Below are 22,001 nucleotides of genomic sequence, written 5' to 3'. Positions count from 1 at the left end.
TTGTAATGTTAGGGTGAAACAAATACAAAGTGAACTTGGCACACAGATATTGGCAGATTTTGAAGAGGCTTTATCTGTGAAAGGGGTTAAGGTACATTTAGAAGCTTTTTAAAACATTGTTCATTTATTGTTTATTTGTTTACTTGCCATTTTTTCAATATGATACATCAAGGAATTACAAATACTGTTACGAGTTTGATGTTTGAGTGGTAGGTGATTTGCAGTCTAAACAGAACGCAGGGTTGTCGGAACAGCAACAAGAAGGTTTATTCCAAACTGAACGTAGTTTCCACTAGATAAACTTTACACTAGTACGTAACTCAGTAAACTTACACGGCCTCCACCAACTTTGATCAACTTGAAAATACACACGGCCTCCGCCAACTTCAATAAACTTGAGAAATACACACGGCCTCTGCCAACCTCGATAGACTTGTAAATGCTCATGGCCTCCACCAAATTCAACAAACACTGCCTCGTCACACTTGACTGATCACAACTGATTAGGGCTAACTCTCTTCGCTTGTGAAAACTAGTTAAAACTACTCTTAACCTATCGTACTTATATACTTACGCAATAAAATTCTAGAACTTTCTAAGAAAGGTCTAATTATAGCAACATTACAAAATATACTGCTTTTAGAATGATTATGTCATGTACTAAAATAAACAAACCATGACCTTTCGCGAAGCTTCCAGAAGGTCATGCATGTCACGCAACACTATTTTTTGTAACAAATACATTAATATAATAGAACTGAAAGTGTAGCATGTGGCAAAGAAACCAAGAGGCTCATGCAAGCTACCAGTTCCTCATATTTTACAAAAGTGAGGTATCAGTTGCATGGCATGATTTAGGTACAAAATAGTTTAGAATTGAAACCCACAAAAAAAATTTTCATTTCCCTGGTAAAAATCCTGTTCAGGATCCTGTTCAAGATCTCGGTAGGATCCTTACTAGGATCCTACCTGAAATCCTATTCAGGATCTTGTACAAGATCTTGTACAAGATTTTGTATGAGAGATCTTGTACAAGATCCTAAAGATTTAAAAGGATCCTGTATAAGATCCTGTGAGATATTGCAGGATCCTATAAAAGATCCTAAAGATTTAAGAGGATTAATTTGTACAAGATCTCTAGTAGGAAAAAACAACACACTGGCATAGAGATGAATCTTTTCTACAAATTGATATAAAAGATGCCACAATGGAAACCAGACTTTAAATTCAAGTATATTGTGAAATTAATCCATGAGAAAACACAGCCAACCAAAATGTCTTGTCAGTTATTTTTATGTTGGCCAATGTGCTTAAAAAGTTATGCTACAATTAGGTTGCATATTTTCTAATTAGCATAACATCTTCTACCAAAAAGGCTGTTGTCATGCCTATAATAATTACTTATAGTCATTTTGAAAAAACCTGCAAAATAAAGTGTAATGGTGTAATAATTAGTAAGAGTCATGTACTGACAAAAGAAACTGTTACAATATGCCATTGCATATTTAATTAGCCCATAATTGTTTAGATCATTTATACCTAGTATGCATCATTCTATTGTTCACACTTAATTAGTTGTAGATTGCGCCAAAAAATTGTTATTCATAGTGTGTCCAATTTGTATTTAAAAAAGCCGTTAGGACGCGAATTAAACCTGGCTGTCTAAAACGAAACGGTTGTGCGGTCATGATATATTTCTTCATGAAGGAGACTAAAAAAAAAAAAACAAAAGGAAACATGGTGTCAGGAGTAAAAGTCTAGTCTACGTTCTAGAAGCCGAACAAGTTCATCGATAATCAACAATCGCAGAGTTTGAGTGAATATTTTGTGTTCACAAGCCTCAAGTTCACCATGGAAGTTCTCGTGAAAGGACCAATCTTGGATTGGACAAACGACAGAAAACTTCACGAACGTTTCCTTGAATGGAAAAAGAAGGTATCAATTTTATGCAGAGGTCTTGTAATGACCAAAGACAGACCCGGAGTTTGTTTGTCAATGCATTTATCAGTGGTCAGGTGAGAGCAGACAAAATATTTTGGACAAGGCAACAATGCCAGCCGATGATTGCAAGAAATGGGAGATACATCTCGGAAAGGTGGAGGAGCAATGCAAACCCAGAGGGAGCAAACTAGTCACGGCTGCACAGTACAAAGTGCTCACTCAAGGTGATACAGAATTGCCAGAGTACATCAAAAAGTGCAGGCAAGTCACTGATGCATGCGGATGGCCAGAAGACGCAAACCACATGGCTCTCAGGAACGCTATTCTCCTTGGTCTAAAGAATCCTAAAGTTTATAAAAAGTGTTTGGAAGAAGACCAGGACTCCCTTACCGCCGAACGAGTGATCGAAATTGCAACTCTCCTACACAACAGTGATTGTCAAAGATCAATTATGCAGACTCTCAGTACAGCAACTGTAGCAACAACTGCAATACAACAAGGATCAACATGAATTCACAAAGTGCAATCAAAGCATCAAAAAGGCGGGAAATCAACGGAGTGGTCAAAGCGAGACAAGACATCTAAAGATAAAGAGCATGGTGAGACAAAAAGGCAAAGTTGTTTTTGTTGTGGAGCAAAGCCGCTCACCCCAGATCGCAGTGTACAGCCAAGGATGTTACTTGTCACAAGTGTGGAATGAAAGGACACTACAAAATGTGCTGCAAGAGCAAAACAAGTAAACAAGGTACAGCTGGTGAACCTAGGCAGGTTCAAGTACATGGTTTACAAGCACCGCAGACAGGAGCCAGTGAGGTTAAGAAGCCTACATGTGAGGTGTTGGATGACGCAGTCATCTTAAATGGAAAGAGACACTGTTTGCCCTTAATAATGGAGTATGTATTATCCGAATTCAGAGATATATTCAAGGGTATAGGAAAACTACCAGGGGGAAAGTATCACATCCAACTCAAGCCAGATGTACAACCAGTGCAACATCCACCACGGGCAGTACCTGAGAAGAAGAAAGCAGCATACAAAGAAGAGCTTGAGAGATTGTGCAGTTCGGGAATCATTGAACCAGTTCAAGGATACACAGACTGGATCAACAGCGTTGTTCCTGTCTCTAAACCTGGTGGATCAGTTTGACTATGCGTAGATCCAAAGGACCTTAATCAGAGCATCAAAAGGAACCAGTACTACACGAAGACTATGGATGAAGTTAGTGCTGAACTCCACGGAGGAAAATATTTTACGCTAGTTGATGCCAAGTCGGGCTATTGGATGGTAGAATTGGACAGTGAAAGTTCACTTCTAACTACCTTCAACACTCCATGGGGGAAATACAAGTGGCTCCGCCTTCCCTTTGGCCTTAAAGTCAGCACAAACGTATTTCAGGAGAGGTTGAATGCCGTCCTTAAGGAAGTGAAAGGAATCATGAGATGCATTGACGATATCCTTATGAGAGGGGTGGATTCCAAGGATCATGATGTAAATCTACTCCAGTTACTCGAAACAGCACAAATGAACGGAAGTAAGTTCAATCCAATGAAGCTACAGTTCAAAACAACTAAGTGCGATTTCTTTGAACAGATTATCACACTAGAGGGTATGAAGAGCGACGACAAAAAGGTAGAGGCCATCAAACAGATGAAAGCGCCAAAAGACAAGAAAGCTCTCCAGAGTTTCCAGGGAATGATCAACTATTTGAAGCGCTACTCAGCCAAGTTGACGAGACTATTTGAACCGCTCGGATCACTGCTGTGGGAAGAAATGAAATGGACCCGGGACTCTTCCTATCAAGATGCCTTCAATGCCATCAAAGAAGAGCTCTCCAGGACCCCAGTACTCACATACTTTGACCGGAAAGCAGAGCACGTTATTCAGACTGACGCTTCAATGAAAGGGTTGGGTGCTGTATTGCTGCAAGAAGGAAAACCAGTGTTCTACGTATCCAGAACTCTCTCTCCTGCTGAGGAACGCTATTCCAACATTGAAAGGGAATTGCTAGGAGTGGTGTTCGCCATGGAGAGGCTTCACAACTATGTGTATGGTGAGCCAGTCAGAGTTTAAACAGATCACAAACCTTTAGAAACGATTTGGAAGAAGAGTATTGCCACAGTCAGCCCGAGACTTCAACGACTTCTTCTGAGGCTTGCAAGATATGAAATTCAAATTGAGTACATCTGCGGGAAGGACAACTCAATCGCAGATGCCCTTAGTCGGGTCGACCCTCTCAGTCCAAAGCCTATGGACTCAAAGCACATGGATGTGATTCCAGTGCACCACATCACTTGAAATGTTCCAGCTACAGACAACCGACTTGACAGAACCAGTGTTGCCACCACTGCTGATTCGGCCTTGAACTAGTTAAGACATTACATCTTTCACAGCTGGCCGCTTCAGAGGCAGCAACTCCCAGAACGACTGCAACATTATTGGAATTACCGTGAAGAACTTGCAGTTGAAGATGGCCTGATATTCAAAGCACATCAACTTGTGATTCCAACTTCACTGAGAGCAGAATATCTAAAGGATCTTCATGCGGGCCACCTAGGAGAAGAGAAAACTCTGTTAAGGGCATGAGAGACAGTCTTTTGGCCTGGGATCTTGGATGATGTGAGAAATGCAGTTAAATTATGTAATGTATGCATGAAACACAAGCCTGCTCAACAGGAGGAAGCACTAGTACTGCATGATGTGCCCAGCTTGCTATGATTTAAACTTGGAATCAACATATTTGAGTATCATTCCCACCACTACCTGCTGATTGCCGACTATTTTAGCAAGTTCCCCGTTGTAAAGAAACTGACCAATCAGATGGCGGGACACGTGATAAGTCTTCTCAAGACAATATTTGCAGAATATGGGATACCAGCAATGATGTATACAGACCAAGGAACCCAGTTTGTGTTCCAAGAATTCAAACAATTTGCTATGCAGTACAGATTCAAAGTGCAACACTCAAGCCCAAGCTATCCTCAATCGAACGGTTTCATTGAGGCTATGGTCAAAGTTGTAAAGGGCATAATGGAGAAGGCTGAAGAGTTGGGGTCTGATCCACATCTTGCAATGCTGTTTTATCGTGCAACCCCAGTCAGACCAGGTCAGCTCAGCCCAGGAGAGATGCTTTCCCAGTGGAAATATAGAGCACTCCTTCCTATCCATCACTGGCTACATCCTAATCTAGAGATCAGCAGAGAGGCACAGATAGCACAGAAACAAGCCCAACATGATGACTATGATTGGATAGCCAAAAAGCTTCGAGATCTACAACAATTTCAGAGTGTCCGGTTCCAGTTGGATCCCAAGAAACCAATCTGGCAAAAAGCCACGGTAGTACAGCAGCCAAGTGGAAATTCCCCCAGGCGATATGAGGTACAGACTGAATCCGGTGCCCGATACTTCAGGAATCATCGCCATATTCATCCAGTGATTGAAAGCCAACCAGAGGAATTAAACCAGGCCCTAGTAATTCCCGGAACAGAACAAAAGTCACCAAGACCTGGACTTGTCAAACATCCCAGCTCAGCAGTAGCTGATGTTGCTGACCAGCCATCACCAAAGCCATTGCCCAAACAGTGTTTGCCAGAAAAGACCCCTGTCGGAATTGCGCTGTCTTGTCCATGAAGAACTATTAAACCACCTACGAGACTAATTGAACAAATCTAGGGACACTATAACAGTTTAAGAGAAATGTATTTGTAGTGTGTCGTATGGGTAATTGTAGCTGTCATAGCTGTTCATGGTGAATGTCATTAGTTTTTTTTTTTAAGCATGTAACAAGTTTTCGGATCAGCACCTCAACTTTTACGCATACGAGGAGGTGAAATGTGTTCCAATTTTAGAGTACCCGGGTACAAGAATCCAATGCAAAGTCTTCTAGTCACTGATGTCATAATCTCTAAAAGAAGGGGGGATGTTGCAATATGCTATTGCATATTAATTAGCCCATAATTGTTTAGGTCATTTTTTCTCAGTATGCACCATTCTATTGTTCACACTTAATTAGTTGTAGATTGCGCCAAAAAATTTTTATTCATAGTGTGTGCAATTTGTATTTAAAAAAGCCATTAGGACGCGAAATAAACCTGGCTCTCTAAAGTGAAACGGTTGTGCGGTCCTGATATATTTCTTCACGCAGGAGACTAAAAAGAACACCACACGAGGAAACAGTAACAAAACGGCTTAAGTGTAGCAAAGCACACTAGAAGCATTTTTCACAGGTTTTAACAAACAACTATAATATAGTTATACAGTTTCCTGTGTTGAAGTTCCTGCTTTCTTCTGAAGTGTTTTACCATCATGCAGCATGCTCTGCTGTGATTCGATATCAGAAAATGAGATTAGCATAACTGAAGCCATGATCCAGAGTTACACAAGATTAATACCCTAATTGTTTTCAAACCGGGAGTGTACTTTCAACTCTCATTCATTGAATCACCTATCAGCACAGGTTAAAGCTCATGGTCCACTGATCCTTTACTACACTTTTGTATTTGAATCTATGTTGGTTCATCTTAAGTGCATGTTCCATGGTACGAGAGGCATTCCAGATCAGATTTGCAAATGACTTGCAAGAGCACAACATTCCAAGCATTACATAAAGCTAAGTGTAGCAGGAAATGATGAAGCATGTGAGTTTGCACAAGGAATGCTAACATCAAACTCCCCTGAGGCTGTTGAGGTTAATGATGAAGATTTAAAGCTCTTCACACCAATGCTGCACAAGGTCCCTCATGTTGGTAATCCAACAGAGGGATACTTCAATGATGACAGAGAAGTCAGTGTATCAGAAAGAATGTGTAAAAGTGGTCAGGTGTTTCACAGCCTGTGGTACAAAAGGAAAGCTAAATCAGTAAGCTATCTTGTGAAGTATTTGTCACAGCCTGACATTTGTTTTGGAGAGGTCCAGTTTTTCCTTAAGGACTGCCATAATGATGGCTATGCTGATAACATTGGTTTGAACATATGTTCATCAAGAATTGATCCTCCAAGAGATCCTGTTGTTCACACATTTTGGTCATCGTGCTTCGTAGGACATCACTTTGCTGCAGTGCGGTTTACAGGGAGATTTAACACTATGAAATCAAAACCCATGAAAATCTTGTAAAATTGTTCATGGTAAATTTACAGATTTTCAGAGGATCTTCATGGTTAAATCAATGGCATTTTTTTGGTCTCAGTGCCATGAAAAAGACATGAAAAATCCCATGAAAAACCTGTGAAAATTTTCGTATTCACGACCCATGAAATATTATTGTGTAAGGTGACCTAGAAGCCATGAAATACCCATGAATATGGCATTTCATGGCCTTTTCAAAGGTTCTGAAAAACCCATGAACTTCATGTCAAAAAAATGCATGGTGTTTATTTATTTATTTATTTATAGTAACTTCCATTTAGTGACAAAGAATAATGATAAAAAGAATAGAAAACAAGTACTAAATGAAGGACTAACGTACGGACTCGAGGTCCCAGCGAGGTCAGCCCCCATAAGTATATACTATACTAAAACATATGTAAACAAAAACAATAATCAACAACAGTTCTATCTATCAATTGAGCGACAATGTGGGCAGACTGTTTTCCATGTTTGAATTCTAGATGTGTCAACATTAGTGATAAATTTGTTAAAGAAATAGTTAAATAGATGGTCTTTAAAGGTAGAAAGAGCTACAGTTTCATGAATATCTAACAGAATATTGTTCCATAAGGAAATAATGCGATTAAGAAATGAATCACGAAATAAGGAAGTACAAACACGATTTGGTCGCAAATTAAAGTTGTTGGCATTCCTAGTACGGCCAGTGATCAAGTTGATATATTCATTGACATTAATATTGTAGTACTTACACATACACTTGTAGAAGAAGCAGATGTCTTGAAGTCCGTGCCAGTAACATAATGGTAACAGTTTTAGCATTTTTAAGCGGAACTTATAGTAAGCTCTTTCTGATACCTTATAACTACAGTTCAAAATGAAACGAGTTGCCCGACGTTGAACACCCTCTTGAATATGTAAGTGATGGACAGTAGATTGAGGGGCCCACACCTCGCTAGCATAGCCTAAGTGGGAATGCACAAAAGAAAGATATAGTGTTCTCCTGCTATCAGTCCCTATGTCAGCACAGTTCCGACTGAGAAAACCCAACATCTGGTTGGCTTTGGCTACAAGGCATTCAATGTGAGAGTTCCATGCAAACAACCCATTAAAACCTAGTGTTAAAATTCACTAGGTTTTAATGGGTTGCAGCAAATCATGACCCATGAATATCTTGTGAATATGTAAAAAAATTCATTGACCATGAAAATTGTCCCAGAATTTTCATGGCTGCTCCACGGTATTTTCATGGCACATAAAAGTTACTTGCCAGTTAGTTTTCATGGGGTTCTTGGGAATATGCAAGCACCATGAAAATTCCTTGGAAACCCTAATAATTTGGAATGAAAAATTCTATACTTTACTTGCACCAAAGACTATAGTACAGTGTATATATAGCTGTATACTGGCAATACAATAAAACTCTTGTGTGCTAAAATTCAAATGTAAGCTGTCAAGCAGCATTTTCATGTTATACTGTTTGTTTTTGTTGATTCTGCAAATGGAAATTCAAAGATTTCTACTCAATTTTGACTGAACACTCTTGGAAGTGAAGGGCTTAATTACAGTTGAATAATTGATTTTTTTAATGAAAATCTTGCTGTAACTGTAACAATAAATTGTAATGAAGTTATCCTAAACTGCAGACTAAGCAGCTGTTTGTCTTTTTTTGCTGGGCTCACAGCTTGTTAAACATGACTAAAATAATCCTGAAACCTTCAGCTTATTGATAGATTTATTTCATTGTTAAGCATAAGCTAAGAAATTTTGGCTGCAAGTGACCGAATGGATTCTCAATTTTGATCATGTACCGAATATCGCAATTTGAACACACCACAAACTTTCAAAATCATACTTTATAAATGGCCGCTCAACCCTTGTACCGGCCAGTCAATATGTAAACTGTTGTTCCTTCTCTTATCTCCACAGCCCCAACTACTTGCTTTTCATTTATACCTCTCATAATGTTCTCGTTTTCCCATTGAACAATGATGAAACCCATCTTTACAGATATTATGTTAAGCAAAACAGTGGAGAATCAACCGATGAAAAGTACATTCAAAGATGAGTGCCAAATGTAGTCTTCTTTGTTTCCAAGCACGTGTAAGATCATGAGGATATTTTGGGAATTGTCATTGGCTTGTAAAGAGAATGTGCTGCCTTGCCCGGTTGCAGTCTCAAGAGAAGCGCACAAGATTATTCTGACTTCTCTGACTGGTACTTTCCTTTTGGACGATGGATTAACCTTGGATCGATGATTTGAAGATGATATAAATAAACGTGTTTTACCCTCATTATTATAAGAGATAGATACCACCTAAGGAAGTATGAGAGATACCAAGATGATCAAAGTGTACCAGTACCCAAATCAACAAAGTTTGACCATAACAAGCATTGAGCAACACATTCCAACACAAAGTCTCGTGAGACTGACGGATGCCCACCCTCTGATCAGGATAGCCTTCCTACATGGGATCCTACTAGTATAGAGTTATACAGGATCCTAATTCTTGCCCAGGATCCTGATCAGGATAGTGATCCCTCATAGAATCCTATATATATCCAGAATCCTATTCTTGCCCAGGATCCTGTTCAGGATAGTGATCCTACTGATCCTATATAGGATCCTACATATCCAGGATCCCATTCTTGCCCAGGATTCTGATCAGGATAGTGATCCGACATAGGATCCTATATATATCCAGGATCCTATTGTTGCCCAGGATCCTGTTCAGAATAGTGATCCTACTGATCCTACATAGAATCCTACATATCCAGGATCCCATTCTTGCCCAGGATTCTGATCAGGATAGTGATCCCACATAGGATTCTATATATATCCAGGATCCTATTCTTGCCCAGGATCCTGATCAGGATATAGTGATCCTACATAGGATCCTATATATAATCCAGGATCCTATTCTTGCCCAGGATCCTGATCAGGATAGTGATCCTACATAGGATCCTATATATATCCAGGATCTTATTCTTGCCAAGGATCCTTATCAGGACAGTGATCCTACATAAGATCCTATATATCTCTAAGATCCTACTTAGGATCCTATTCAGGATCTGTTATCATTCTAGGATTCAGATCTTGTACAGGATCCTGCTTAGGATCCTGTTTCTATTCAAGATCCTATATGATCTTATAGGATCCTTCAGGATCCTGGACAGGATTTTCACCAGGGTTTGAACATATACTGTAACCCACATTGTATTCCCTTTTTAGTAGTCCTAAATGAGTTTTTTAATTTTAATTTTTGGCAGCCACCAGCAGGACCTAACTCACAACTAGCTGAGGCATGTCAAGTGGTAAATGTTTTGGATCCTAAAGTAAAGTAGGTGGCCTTTTTCTGAATATTGGAGACAAAACAGATAAAATATTCGGAGTGGAAAATCATAAATAATTAATTTAGATTAGTACTTAGTCTGGTAATTGTCAACAAAAGTAAAAAAGTGAAATTTAGATTAAAAATAGATTAATTGCTTCAATGTAAGCATGTAAGTATCGGGGGGGGGGGGGTGTAGTGGCCTTGTGGTTGGCACCAGGCTTTATTTAAGTTTCTGAGCAACTGCATACCTACCCCTCCCCCAACCCAACATCAATCAACTGATGGTAAGTTAGGTTCAGGGGGGGGGAGGTAGGGGTGTAGTTGCTCAGTTATTGGCATAGATCCAAATATTAACTAAATAGATAAAAAAATGAAGGAGGAGTTCTTAATAATTGCTCATTTGCAGAAGAGGTGCAAAATTTGGTTGTGCCAAAGATTACTGTTCTCATGAGTTTTAATGTCAAATATTCTGTTGCAAAATGAATTATACACAGTATGTTTAAGTGAAAAGTAGGATAGCAGTACTCTTTAACTTCAAGTCTAGCATTTTCAGAGGTGTCATTTTGGCAAAAGTCGCGAGCCAAACCAAGCAAGTTCTTGAGTGGTTTTGTTTTAATTAACAATTATTTGCTCACGGTGAAGAGCAAAAATACTTAAGTGGGCAGAGGTTTAGTCAAAGCTAACAAATGAAGGTAGCTGTCATTTTTGTATCTTGGTAAAGGGCTGGCAAACTTTGAATTTCCGAGCTCAGTTTTTATAATGATGTGATGTCTTTCTGATTTTGTGATTCATCACTTCACAGGAATGAGTTGCTCACATGGTTTGTCAAACTTCAACTTGCAGAATATCAGCAGCTTTTCAATGAGTCATTTGAAGTGAGAGCCTCTTTTCTTAACTAATTAACAAATAGATTTTGAACACAACACATTGACTTTATTGACTTTATAGATTCCATGTTGCTGTAGACCTGTTCAGTAATAGAGGGCTGTGGTCTAGCGGTGCCCAGGGGCCCCTGGTACCTTACTTTTGCTTTAAGGTGACTCAGGAATTTAATTTTTTTAGATAAAACATCATGCTGGGCACCCTGGATTTCACAGTTTCAGAGCACTAAGCTCCCTTCAATTTTTCTTAGAGCCCAGCCTTGAACAGATTGCAGATGATGTCAAAATGTGATAAGAACAAAAAAGTGGCACCTGAGACCCAGTGGAGTATGTTGCTCATGTTCTTACTACATGTTGACAACTTCTGGGATCAATTACTCCACAGACTCACAGCAACATAGAATCTATTTTTTTTTTCTGATTATGTTAATTGTGATGTTATCTATGCATCTGTCCTCCAATATTTCATTAATAAGAGCCGATCAAAATTTAGCTTATCATATAAATTAAAATTGGAATTGAAATTAAAATTTCTAAATCCCTTTTAAGGCTACCTACTTTATACCATGTGTGTGAGACTTGTTCATTTGCATGAGAAATTATCCTCTGTGCTGGTCTCATATTTCATTTTTTCACTCAGGTTGCATGGCTTGATAAAATTGACCGCCGGTATTCCTGGTTGAAGAGAGCCCTGGTTAAGTTTGATGAAGACTTTCAGGGGACATTTCCATTTGAATGGCTTGTGGAGGAGAGAATCAGTGAAGAATTCTGTAAAATTACCAAGTATGACTTCACGCTTTAGATCCTAACATCAGAATCAAAGTTCTCTTTACAGAACTCTATACATTTCTTATGTTTCTGACAAGGAGAGTTTGTCTAACAATCAAAAGCTCCCTGAGTTATTATTCTTGTGACCTTAATGTTTAATTCAGCAGTGATTCTGCATAAAGAAATGAGATCACTGTCATTTGTAGGAGTTAAAGGGTTAACAAATATTGACTTATCTCTTTCTTGATCTTCAGGAAAGATTTGTCAAAAATTATGACAGTAAGAGTACAAGAACTTGATGTCAAGCTGTTGTTGTTTGCCATCCAAAGAACAACAACCTTTGAAAGTTTATTGGCTCAGAGGTTTGTTCAGCATGGCTATGAGGTAAGAATATATAGAATATATATATATATAATTATGACTTGATTCAGCGTACTTTATTTCTTTCTCCTCTGTGACCACTACATTTTTTGCTGCCCTCTGACAAATCTGTGAGGTTTTTCCTTAATAGTTGAACTGAAAATTTACCATATTTCTTGATTATCTCAAAACAAGACACTTGTATTAAAAATTTGCTTGAGTTTTTTGACACATATTAACCCACAGTTCTAGGATATAACTGGCCAGAGGAATTCTCTGTGGCTTGGTTTGTCAAAAATTAGAACGCAAAATCAGAACTGGCAGATGTACAAAGCAATAATACTATCATCAAACACATTATCAACTGATGATTGCACATAAAACTTGAAAACACCCCCAGAGGCTGTGCATGAGACAAAGATGATGAATTAGGAATGACTGCAAGTGTTTTGTACATTGTATAAACCACATGTATTTTATTAGTCTAGTTTGTCTTCGACAGTCTCTGCTCCATTTTGTTTTGTAGGAGAAAGGAGAACCAAAGGAGAAAGGAGACAAGGTTTGTCTCACGATTCAAAGTTCTGCAGGTGTTTCTGTGACAGATGAACAAAGTTTAAAATCCTTGAATGGTACACGATTTCCTTACAAGTTAGCTTAGTGACTTGTAATTTAGGTTCTCTTTTAAGAAAAACGTATTCAGAGTGATTACAGTAGTATAATTAGGGGTGGTAAATTCTAAAGAATGCCTAATTTTGTTACTTCTTGACAATAAAAATAAGTTTCAAATAAGTAGAAGCGTCTTTATCGGAGGCAAATCACATTTATTTTGCGTCGATCCTTTAGTGGTTTTTTCCTATCGAAGTACTTAAAAAACTGTCTAATAGTTCTAGTAGCCCAGAAGGGTGCCTGGTAACCAGAATTGTTTCTCTGAAACAGTTAATGAGAGATTTCCGAAGTTGGACTGGTGCAATGACGTATTGATCGCACTCTGACTCGTACACCGACCAGACCTTTCTTCTTGTATGGGAACTTCTATAAATTTTGTGCTGCTCGCTTGTTAAATGAATGCCGGTCTTCTTAGTTCTCAAACAACTAAATTTCCATCTAATATGTCTCCACCAGAGTGAAAATTACTGTCTTTAATCCTGTGAGTTTTTTTTGGTAACGATTGAATAATTTGCTAAGTTAGTTCTGTTTTGTTTTGTTTTTCAGCCAAAACAGTCCAAGTTCTTAGGAATTATTTCAAGATGCTTTGAGCCACATCTTCATATTTACATTGAATCACAAGATAAGTAAGATTCATTTTGTTATTGTATGGCAAATCTTGAGTCACGAGTTTTGACAAGTCTCAAAAAAGTACTCGTCCTACGGTCAGTCATTCAATAAGGATTTGACACTCAGGAATATTGTGAGACGGCGTGTCTGTTGAAGGCCACAAAACCAACAGATTGTAATTGTGAGATAGCTAAGCTTGTCTGTTCAGCTAGGACATCCGTTTTATGATATTTTAGTTAACTTGTGAGCTGCACATCTCTATACAATCCCGTTCCCTTACGACAGATTAGAGCACATTTCGAATGAGTATGTAAAAACAAAGCCAACTTGATCGCATTGGCCAATCAGGAGGAAGGAGAGTACTAGACGAAGCCAATGAGAACCCAGCTCGAGAAGCAATCTGCCTAGAACGCATCCTTGAAAACACTAGACTAAGGCGCGATTGGTACATCTTATTGGTTAATAAAGTGGTGCGATTTGTTATTGTTGTGTGTGTTTTTTTCAAATTCAAATCTATTACAAAGCATAGTGACTCAAAACCAATATAACCCTGACTTACTGTCGAGACTTACAGACCTTTTAATTTAAAACAATGTTAAGATATTGTTCTATTTCTCAACAGAAACCTATCAGAATTGATGGATAGGTTTGTTCAAGATTTCAAGTCCCAGGGCATCCCTATGGTGGAAGGAGATGGAAGTAACGTTGTATTTCCCAGCGCCGGTGAACTGTTTGTGTTTTACAAAAAGTGTATGGTACAATGCTCTCAGCTCAGCACCGGGCCCCCTCTGCTCTCGCTCACTGCAGCATTCCAGAAGTTTCTTAGAGAGTATGCTACCAGAGTACTCAATAACCATCTCCCAGTAAAGTAAGTATTGGTCTTCATTGTCAAAGTTCACACTTTTATTGTTTGACATATGTTAGTTTAAATATATCAACAAAGTTGAAATGGTAAAGTGGACACCGTTACGATTATAAAAGCTGACGTTTCGAGCGTTAGCCCTTCGTCGGAGCGAATAGAGGAATTGTGGGTTGTGTGTGCCTTTAAAGGAGGAAAAGGAGCTACGTGATTGGTGGGAACATGGTAACGAGAAAAACACGAATAAATTAGTGGAATGAAAAGCGTTCGTTGATACCTGTGGGATTTAAACTGCCGGTTTGAAAGATGAGCATAACATGTGTTAGTTTAGTAGCATTGAAAATAGGGAAGACCAACGCATGTGGCAAGGTGTATTCAGAGGTACACCTATTTGGTCTATGGTTGTATTGATTGAAATAATGTATTTGAATGTGTTATTACTTGATTTTAGGTAAAAATGTGTCAATTAAAAGAAATCGTGAATTTTTTTCCTCTTTAGGAGCACAGGTGGCTTGGCTAGCATCTTGAACAATACTGGTGAAGTGAAATTTAGCAAAGAAGAGCAAAGTTTGACTTGTTGTATTCTTTGTACAGCTGATTATTGTCTGGAAACAACTCAACAGGTTAGATTTTCTCTCCATTTTAGATAATACCATGACTATCCTTAGGCAGTAACTCTTTCTTTCTTAGCTATTCTGCTCTTTCTGTCTTGCGTGGGTGACTTGTACCTTTATTGTATTGCAGATTTTGTAAAGCTGGGATACTTTGTGCCTCTTCAAGATTCTTTTTCATCTCGTTGGTTCAGTAGGGGGGGCGAGTACCTACCTTTTCGAAAGCAACAACATACAACTAGGGAGTAAACCCAAAGCCTTTTCTGATTCTTTCTACACCATGTAGTAATTGATTTAAATGCATTTTCCATCATATACAGTTGGAGGAGAAGTTAAAGGAGAAAGTGGATCCTGAGTTAGCGGAGAAAATTGACCTCAATGGGGAACAAGATGTATTCCATAGGTTAGTAGCGAAAATTTTAACGCTTGATTTTCAGACCTGTTTGAGTTGTTCGTTTTCACCAATGTAAATTGCTCGCGAACTAACAACACATCATCCAAGTAACTTGGACGTAATGCATACGCCAGTTGCCTGGAAACGATGCCATGAACCAACAAGACGAACAACTTACTCTTGTGTTAACCGTTCGCGATATTTGTATTTCTTTGGGTCTTTTTTTTTTTAAGAGACCCGAGGATTTGAGTTTACTCGATTATGAGTAAGTCTTTGATGTGTGCTTTCAAATAATCTCGCCTTGGTTGAAACTGGACTAAGGTGGCAACTATGTGAGTTAGAGTGATTATGCGTATGCATCGGAACTGTTGCAAGCCTTTGAGAAGTACGAGTTCTCCTATTTATTCCACCTGAAGTTAGTTTGGCGCAAGGGTCAACGTGAGACGAGAATGTCATAATTGGCAACAGTTTTATTTTACTTAAGGAATGTCAACGGTAAGTGTTTACGGAAGATTCTGAATTTCTGATGGCCGAAGGTAGTTGAAATGAAGAACTGTGGGAAAGGATACGACAAAACATTCATACAAAAGCATGATTAGAAGAAAATGGAAATAGGTTGTACATGCGCTGCCCAAGCCTGGGAATACTATCACCCCGCACGGCCCCCGAATGGAACCCTCAGGCCATCCAAAGTAGTCTTGGAGGCGCACTGTCCAAGATTAGCTCGACAAAAAGAACATCACCTGAGGAGAAGCAAAAAAAACAGTGTCCGTTGGAGGTACACGTTCCACTTGCTATGCTCTTCAGCAGGAGTGAAGATGGCCTGATCTCTTATGGTACTTAGGACTTGTTACTATTCCACGCTCTTCCAAACATTTTGCATCTCAACTAAGTATCGATCCACGATGTTCTTTTTAAAAACAGTGTGTCCGTGTGATCGTATCCTTCACTGCTTTTCTCACTTCTCTGATCTTCCAGCAGTACAGGATCGGGTTTAGAGTTGAATTTAAGTGGACTAGAGCGGACGAAACCAAATAATACGCTAAATGATGTACCTCCATTCCAGCCACGATGCCATAAGGGGCATAACAGGCAACTAACGCCAGCTGCACCCACAAAATGCTAGACACTGTTTTTTTGTATCTTGCTATGTTCAATACAAATCGTTCTTCGTATGGTTGTCCATGGGCGAAGTCGTTTTGTACTTGAGTTTGATGCTTTTTTATGGTGAAGTAAATCTTTACATAAGAGAAAGTGGAAGTTACCAGTGAAAGCACAGTGCTGACTGAAGTTACTCTGTTGAAGACATCCACTTTCCACAACCCAATCATGGCAATTGAACCCATTATAATCCAAATACAAGTTATAACAAAACGAACTCGCTGTATTGTTACAACCGTTCTGTACCTCAGTCCTAACATCAGCGCAAGAAGTCTATCCACACTTATTGCAGTCGTTGTTAACATAGATAATCCGCACAAAATTGTACTTGTTGCCGCACAGATCTTGCGAATGTAATGCAAAACATTCTCGTCCATCTCTACCGCGTAAGACGTGATAGACGTTGTATAGAGTGGTTGTACTATTAGGCCAACACAGAGGTCGGTAACTGCCAGGCATTGAAAGAAGAGTTTTGTTGGAGGATAGATGGACGACACTCGCTGAAGAGCGCTGAGAATCACAACGTTACCAACAGATGAGGCGGTGGCGAGAAAAATACTAAAGCCTGCGAAAATTTCAACTAATTTTGCATGAGATGCATTGAAAGCATCATTGAATGTTCTGGTAATGTTTTCTTCTCTCGTAGAGTCTGCCATTGTTTATGGGAAGTGTAATGATGAGTTTTTCAACTTTAAGGGTTAGAAATAATTCTTTGTGTTATTGATAGACAACCCAGTCCTTATAGAGTTTAACATTATTTTTTGTTTATTTTAAGGAGTCTTTTTTGTTGAAAGGTGATGGACGCATGTCACTCACTTAAGAAAGTTTGTTGTAACAGCTGTTACGATTTTCCGAGAACGTTTCATTAATCCAATTTTACAATAACTTTGTGAGGGAAAGTCACTTCACTTTGGATCAATTTGTATATTTTCGCCGATTGTTACCGCAAATTTACAGAATTGCGAACCTTTCAGTGGATGCCAAATTATGGACACATGATAAAGGAAAGTTATTTCCAATCACCATATGGTAAACTTTTTGAAAACTTGGATCAACTTTCAAAAGATGACTAAACAGCGATATGTATAATAAATGATTGTCAAATACTTATGAAAAAAGACTTTCTGGCTGCTATGATGCAGCATTTCATCTCGGCTAAGAGACCCATTGGATACTTTTCGGAAATTTCAAGCAAATTCGTTGCGCTTAAAGTCCCCTTCACGAATTCGTGAAGGTGCGGTTGTGAATCCCTCTGCCATAGAGGAGTAGACTGTAAACATCTGACGTTCGGACTCATTTTGGACTACCTCTCATTTATGTTTTTAGCGGTTGGAGCGCGACGTTTACATCAAACGACAAAGATTTAACTTCTTGCCGTCTGGTTTTAGCCGTTTGTCTTCGATGATATTTGAATTTAATGTGAGAGAGATCTATTTTTTTTTCAATTTTTATCAAGTGTAGATTTAATGGTTGTCTGAAAATAGTTCATTTTTGCCACTGTAGTAGGAATGATTTATTCAATATCGAAATCGCGTGACACAGCTCCCTTTATTGTACTTTCATTTTCGAACAAACATTACATTATTAAGAAAAGTTGTATTAGGAAACATCGCCAGTGTAAACTATGGCAATATATTTATTTATTTTGGACAGTATTTATAGCTGGAAGCTTACGCAAGAACAGGAAATTATATTTTCACTCTTTTTACAGACGTTTGTTTGGCGATATTGAAATATATTTTGTTAATGGATTTACCTTGTTGTATCCGCTCATTAGTCACACACCGTTGTTCATGCATGTCAGCTTTTAAGAGCACTTTTTGCTTGTTGGCAGTCGCGACAAAATGAAGTATTGACGAGAGCGATTGACTTTGAAAAAAACAGAAGACAATCATCTCTTGTCGTTGATTTCAAATCTCCATGACCAAAGTAATTCGTAATCTTTCCCTAGAAGTAGGGGGCATGGTGTAGACAGAAAGCAGATGATTGTCTGATTCGTTCCCAGTCGCCTTCAAAGCGGAGCAACGTACGCAGGCAGAATGGGAGCGTGAAGTGTTATGGGAAGGGAGATAGCGAGAGGGGAAGACTCATTCTTCCTTCTTCCCATCACCGTTTGGTCCTCCTCTTTAGCACCGCGTACATTTTGGAGTCGACTGGGTACGAGTCAGACTGATTGATATCGGGAGCTTCATTTAGGGGTGGAGAGCGGGACTACTCTACTGTCTCCACCCTTGGCTATGGCTTTTTTGGACATACCTTTAAGCTCTCACCTGAAATACTAATTTTAATTGCTTCAGATTACGAATCGTATTTCCTTTCCTTTGCGTATCTCTCAAGAATTCATTTGTCTCAACTTGGTAATTGTTTTGGGGCCTCATTTTCGGCAGCGTTGCTGTTATCTACACAACCAGCGTACGGCGAGCGTGCACTTTCATTTGCGCGTGCATCTTGTAGCACAAAACAAAGTAGAAAGGTTAAAATCCAAAAAAGCCAGAAGAGCGGATAATTTAATATGAGGTGTCCTAATTAACAAATGGTAAACACCACAGCGTACACTATTGAGTTATGGATGTACGCGGGAGGTTGCTAAGCACGAAAGAAGCGTAAGAGTCGCTCGAGGCGATAGCCGAGAGCGACTCTAGCTTCTTGAGTGCTTAGCAAACCTCCCAAGTGCATCCATAACTCAATAGTGTACGCTGTGGTGTTTACCATTTGTTTTATAACATAACATCGATACATTGTAGCCATAGAATTTCCCTTTTATTGAACCAAAAATGTTCGTGTAGTCTTACATGACCAAACAAAACAAGAGCGCGAAAACTAGGCATTGCACGGGTATGCTCGTCAAGTCAATCGAAGACAAATGTGATCATGTTTACTGAAATTCATGAAAAAAAGCTCTTTCTGAGCTTTGTATCTACAGCTAATCGTTGCAATTGCTCAATCACGAGCGAAGTTTCTGACGAAAGTGAAAAACTGTCCTCAAATGTCATTTAAAAATTGACTCAATTTCGGAGGAAGAATTGTTGAAAACAATTTGCAAGTTTTGAATACTGCAGTCGCCGAAAAGCGATTTCGTTGCCACTAGTTTGGTCTGGAACGACATGGATTGCTTAGAAACTTCTGATGACTTGCTGTGGTTATTAGTGGAGGAAGAAAAGGCTCTCGACAAGACTTGACTGCAGTTGTGCAGTTGTGATGTCGATGGACGAGAGTTGTAGCTCACCAGAGACTGTTCACTGCGGTGTCCTGAAATGGCCATGATGTGGCGGTTAGAAATCCCAGCGTTGGACCAGAGAGTGATGGCAGTAGCTCTTACACAATAATTTGTGTAAACTTTGGATAAATTCGCTTCTTCGCTGATATTTTTCATCATTTTAGTGAGGCTGTGTATTCCAAGCGGTCGTGCTTCGTACCAAACTGCATCTTCGGCTGCACAGTTTTTCTTCGGATACTGGTAAAAGGCAGTGCAATTTGGATTGACTTTCTGCAGGTATAGTTTCAGCGCTTTGTAGCCGTCTCCTTGATCTTGTGTTTCATACATTCTTGCTTCTTTTTCTGTGCTCTCTACATCGTTCAATCCTCCAGGATGATTCTTTGACATTTCATCATGGCTCATTGTTGCGTACCTTCGTCCAGCCGCATCAATTTCGAACCTGAAGCTCTTCGTTGTTAAGCTTCTTTGACCTTCACGGCCCCTTCGGCAAAAAAAAAGGACAACATGAAACCAAACGTTCCTCAGCAAGGAAAGTGGTTGAGAGGAGGAAAAGACTTTGCTGGATTTCAACTTCTGGAGGTCTTCCTCTTCGATAGCAGGTTTGTGTGTGACATTTTCTTTGCCGCTTCGCTTAAGGCTTCTTATTTGTGCATCTAACATCAAGTTTGATCTTGAAAATCTCGAATCAGTGGAAATTTTTAGGCCTCTGTTTAAAGGAGGGGCATTGAGATATCTTTCCATTGAGTGACGGAATCCCAGTAAGGTAGATTTGCTGTAATCTTCGCCCTTTTTCGTTCTGGCTTCTGCATAGAACCTTCGTAGGTTTTGATCCAGCTGGCCGATACTCATCTCTTCAAGCGGGGTTTGAATTTTTTTTTCTGTACACCAAGCTGAAATTAACAGAAAAAGAAACGGTCTGTCAAAATTCTCTTTTTTTAAGACCTTAAATTTTCAATTTCAGTATTTTAACCTCTAATCATCGTAAACGCTCTTTAACAAAGGCAATTTAAAAGGTTTCGTCAAGATTGTTTACGTACAGCATTAAATGGGGTTCTACGGTTACAAACATTTTACTCATCGGTAAAGGCTTCAGGAACTAATTTGTTCTTACTTTTAGCTTTATCGAAGCCTATTTAAAAGTGTCAGGTTATCTCTGATAGCTGCTCTTTACCTTTAAATGTGGACACAGACCAGTTTGTGTTTTCTTTTGTCTTTTTGGAGTGCCGCTCGCTTACAAGCAATTCGAGTTCGCTTTCACTTAAACTCGCAAATCTCTTTGTAGGTGGCTCAAGAAATGAGAAATCAAATAATTTAAAGGATGGCATTTCTGTCTCATTTTCCCGAAATTTCGAAGACATTTCCATATTTCCGGCAGAAGAGACTCCAGCCATTATTTAAAGAAACAGTTTCCAACGAAACATTTCCTCACTTGGAAACATTTGCTCACGTCAGCAGCGTACACCCATGGGCAAATGGGGGACGCTAAATCGACCAATCAGAGCGCGCGCTTTAGTTTGGTTATGTTATAATGTAAATTATAACATAACCAAAGTAAAGCGCGCGCTCTGATTGGTCAATTTAGCGTCCCCCATTTGCTCATGGGTGTACGCTGCTGACGTGAGCAAATGCAAAGACTATTTTTCCGCGCGCGCTTGTTTTTTCTGGTCGCGTAAGATTTGTTAATTAATTGTCGCGTGGATGGACATAAACGAAAGGCATCTTCAATATATAAACACTACCACGAACGGCACAGCGAAGTCCCGAAAGACCTACTGAAACATTTTAGCATTCTGAAAAAGTGTAGTAACAAGTTCGATTGTTTGGTGAACGAAATGCTTTTCATCAGAGACTTAAAACCCACTCTGAACGTGCAAAGCGATTCAATTCGCGCAAAAGTATTTGTTTAATTAGCTCGTAACATATTTATGCTAATTTAGTGTTACACCTTGCCACAAACTTCATTTTTTATTTCTCCTTGACAATGGCGTCATGATGACACCGAAACGTCGGTTTTTATCGTTAGTTTTTGCTAGTCTTTGCATTTCTAAATCTTTATTGATAAGTTATACCTTCAACTGCTAATTTCCTTCGGTATCGT

At 39.1% G+C, this 22,001-nt stretch overlaps 3 protein-coding genes across 5 annotated transcripts in view; 1 reads left to right on the top strand and 2 right to left on the bottom strand.

Annotated features, from left to right (window-relative positions):
- LOC111332401 (vacuolar protein sorting-associated protein 53 homolog) overlaps nucleotides 1-22,001 on the top strand; it is a 43,654-nt gene that overhangs the window by 11,253 nt on the left and 10,400 nt on the right. For all 3 annotated transcript variants that reach the window (XM_088742369.1, XM_088742370.1, XM_088742371.1), the window contains 10 exons: nucleotides 13-91; nucleotides 10,313-10,383; nucleotides 11,180-11,252; nucleotides 11,899-12,041; nucleotides 12,281-12,410; nucleotides 12,913-12,945; nucleotides 13,599-13,678; nucleotides 14,284-14,529; nucleotides 15,020-15,143; nucleotides 15,452-15,534. In XM_088742369.1, the coding sequence (XP_088598495.1) occupies nucleotides 13-91; nucleotides 10,313-10,383; nucleotides 11,180-11,252; nucleotides 11,899-12,041; nucleotides 12,281-12,410; nucleotides 12,913-12,945; nucleotides 13,599-13,678; nucleotides 14,284-14,529; nucleotides 15,020-15,143; nucleotides 15,452-15,534 (1,062 nt within the window). The remainder of the gene's footprint in view (nucleotides 1-12; nucleotides 92-10,312; nucleotides 10,384-11,179; nucleotides 11,253-11,898; nucleotides 12,042-12,280; nucleotides 12,411-12,912; nucleotides 12,946-13,598; nucleotides 13,679-14,283; nucleotides 14,530-15,019; nucleotides 15,144-15,451; nucleotides 15,535-22,001) is intronic.
- LOC148717493 (adenosine receptor A1-like) lies at nucleotides 16,285-17,342 on the bottom strand. The gene has a single exon (XM_088742378.1). The coding sequence runs from the start codon at nucleotides 17,340-17,342 to the stop codon at nucleotides 16,440-16,442; it is 903 nt and encodes a 300-aa protein (XP_088598504.1). The 3' UTR covers nucleotides 16,285-16,439.
- LOC148717492 (uncharacterized) lies at nucleotides 19,425-21,342 on the bottom strand. Its single transcript, XM_088742376.1, has 2 exons — nucleotides 21,075-21,342; nucleotides 19,425-20,793 (listed from the first exon to the last, which is right to left on the bottom strand). Exons 1-2 carry the CDS (start codon nucleotides 21,292-21,294, stop codon nucleotides 19,676-19,678), a joined length of 1,338 nt encoding a protein of 445 aa, XP_088598502.1. The 5' UTR covers nucleotides 21,295-21,342; the 3' UTR covers nucleotides 19,425-19,675.

This window comes from Stylophora pistillata, chromosome 13, assembly GCF_964205215.1.
Source record: "Stylophora pistillata chromosome 13, jaStyPist1.2, whole genome shotgun sequence".
Taxonomy (NCBI): domain Eukaryota; kingdom Metazoa; phylum Cnidaria; class Anthozoa; order Scleractinia; family Pocilloporidae; genus Stylophora; species Stylophora pistillata.
This window is presented reverse-complemented; position numbering and strand designations above follow the sequence as displayed.

Bases quoted from the DNA above. Each gene is read 5' to 3' on its own strand.
- LOC148717492 (XM_088742376.1), bottom strand. From the start codon at position 21,294: ATGGCTGGAGTCTCTTCTGCCGGAAATATGGAAATGTCTTCGAAATTT. The intron at 20,794-21,074 runs GTAAAGAGCAGC...TGTTAATTTCAG, and splicing joins GTCTGTGTCCACATTTAAAG to CTTGGTGTACAGAAAAAAAA.
- LOC148717493 (XM_088742378.1), bottom strand. From the start codon at position 17,342: ATGGCAGACTCTACGAGAGAAGAAAACATTACCAGAACATTCAATGAT.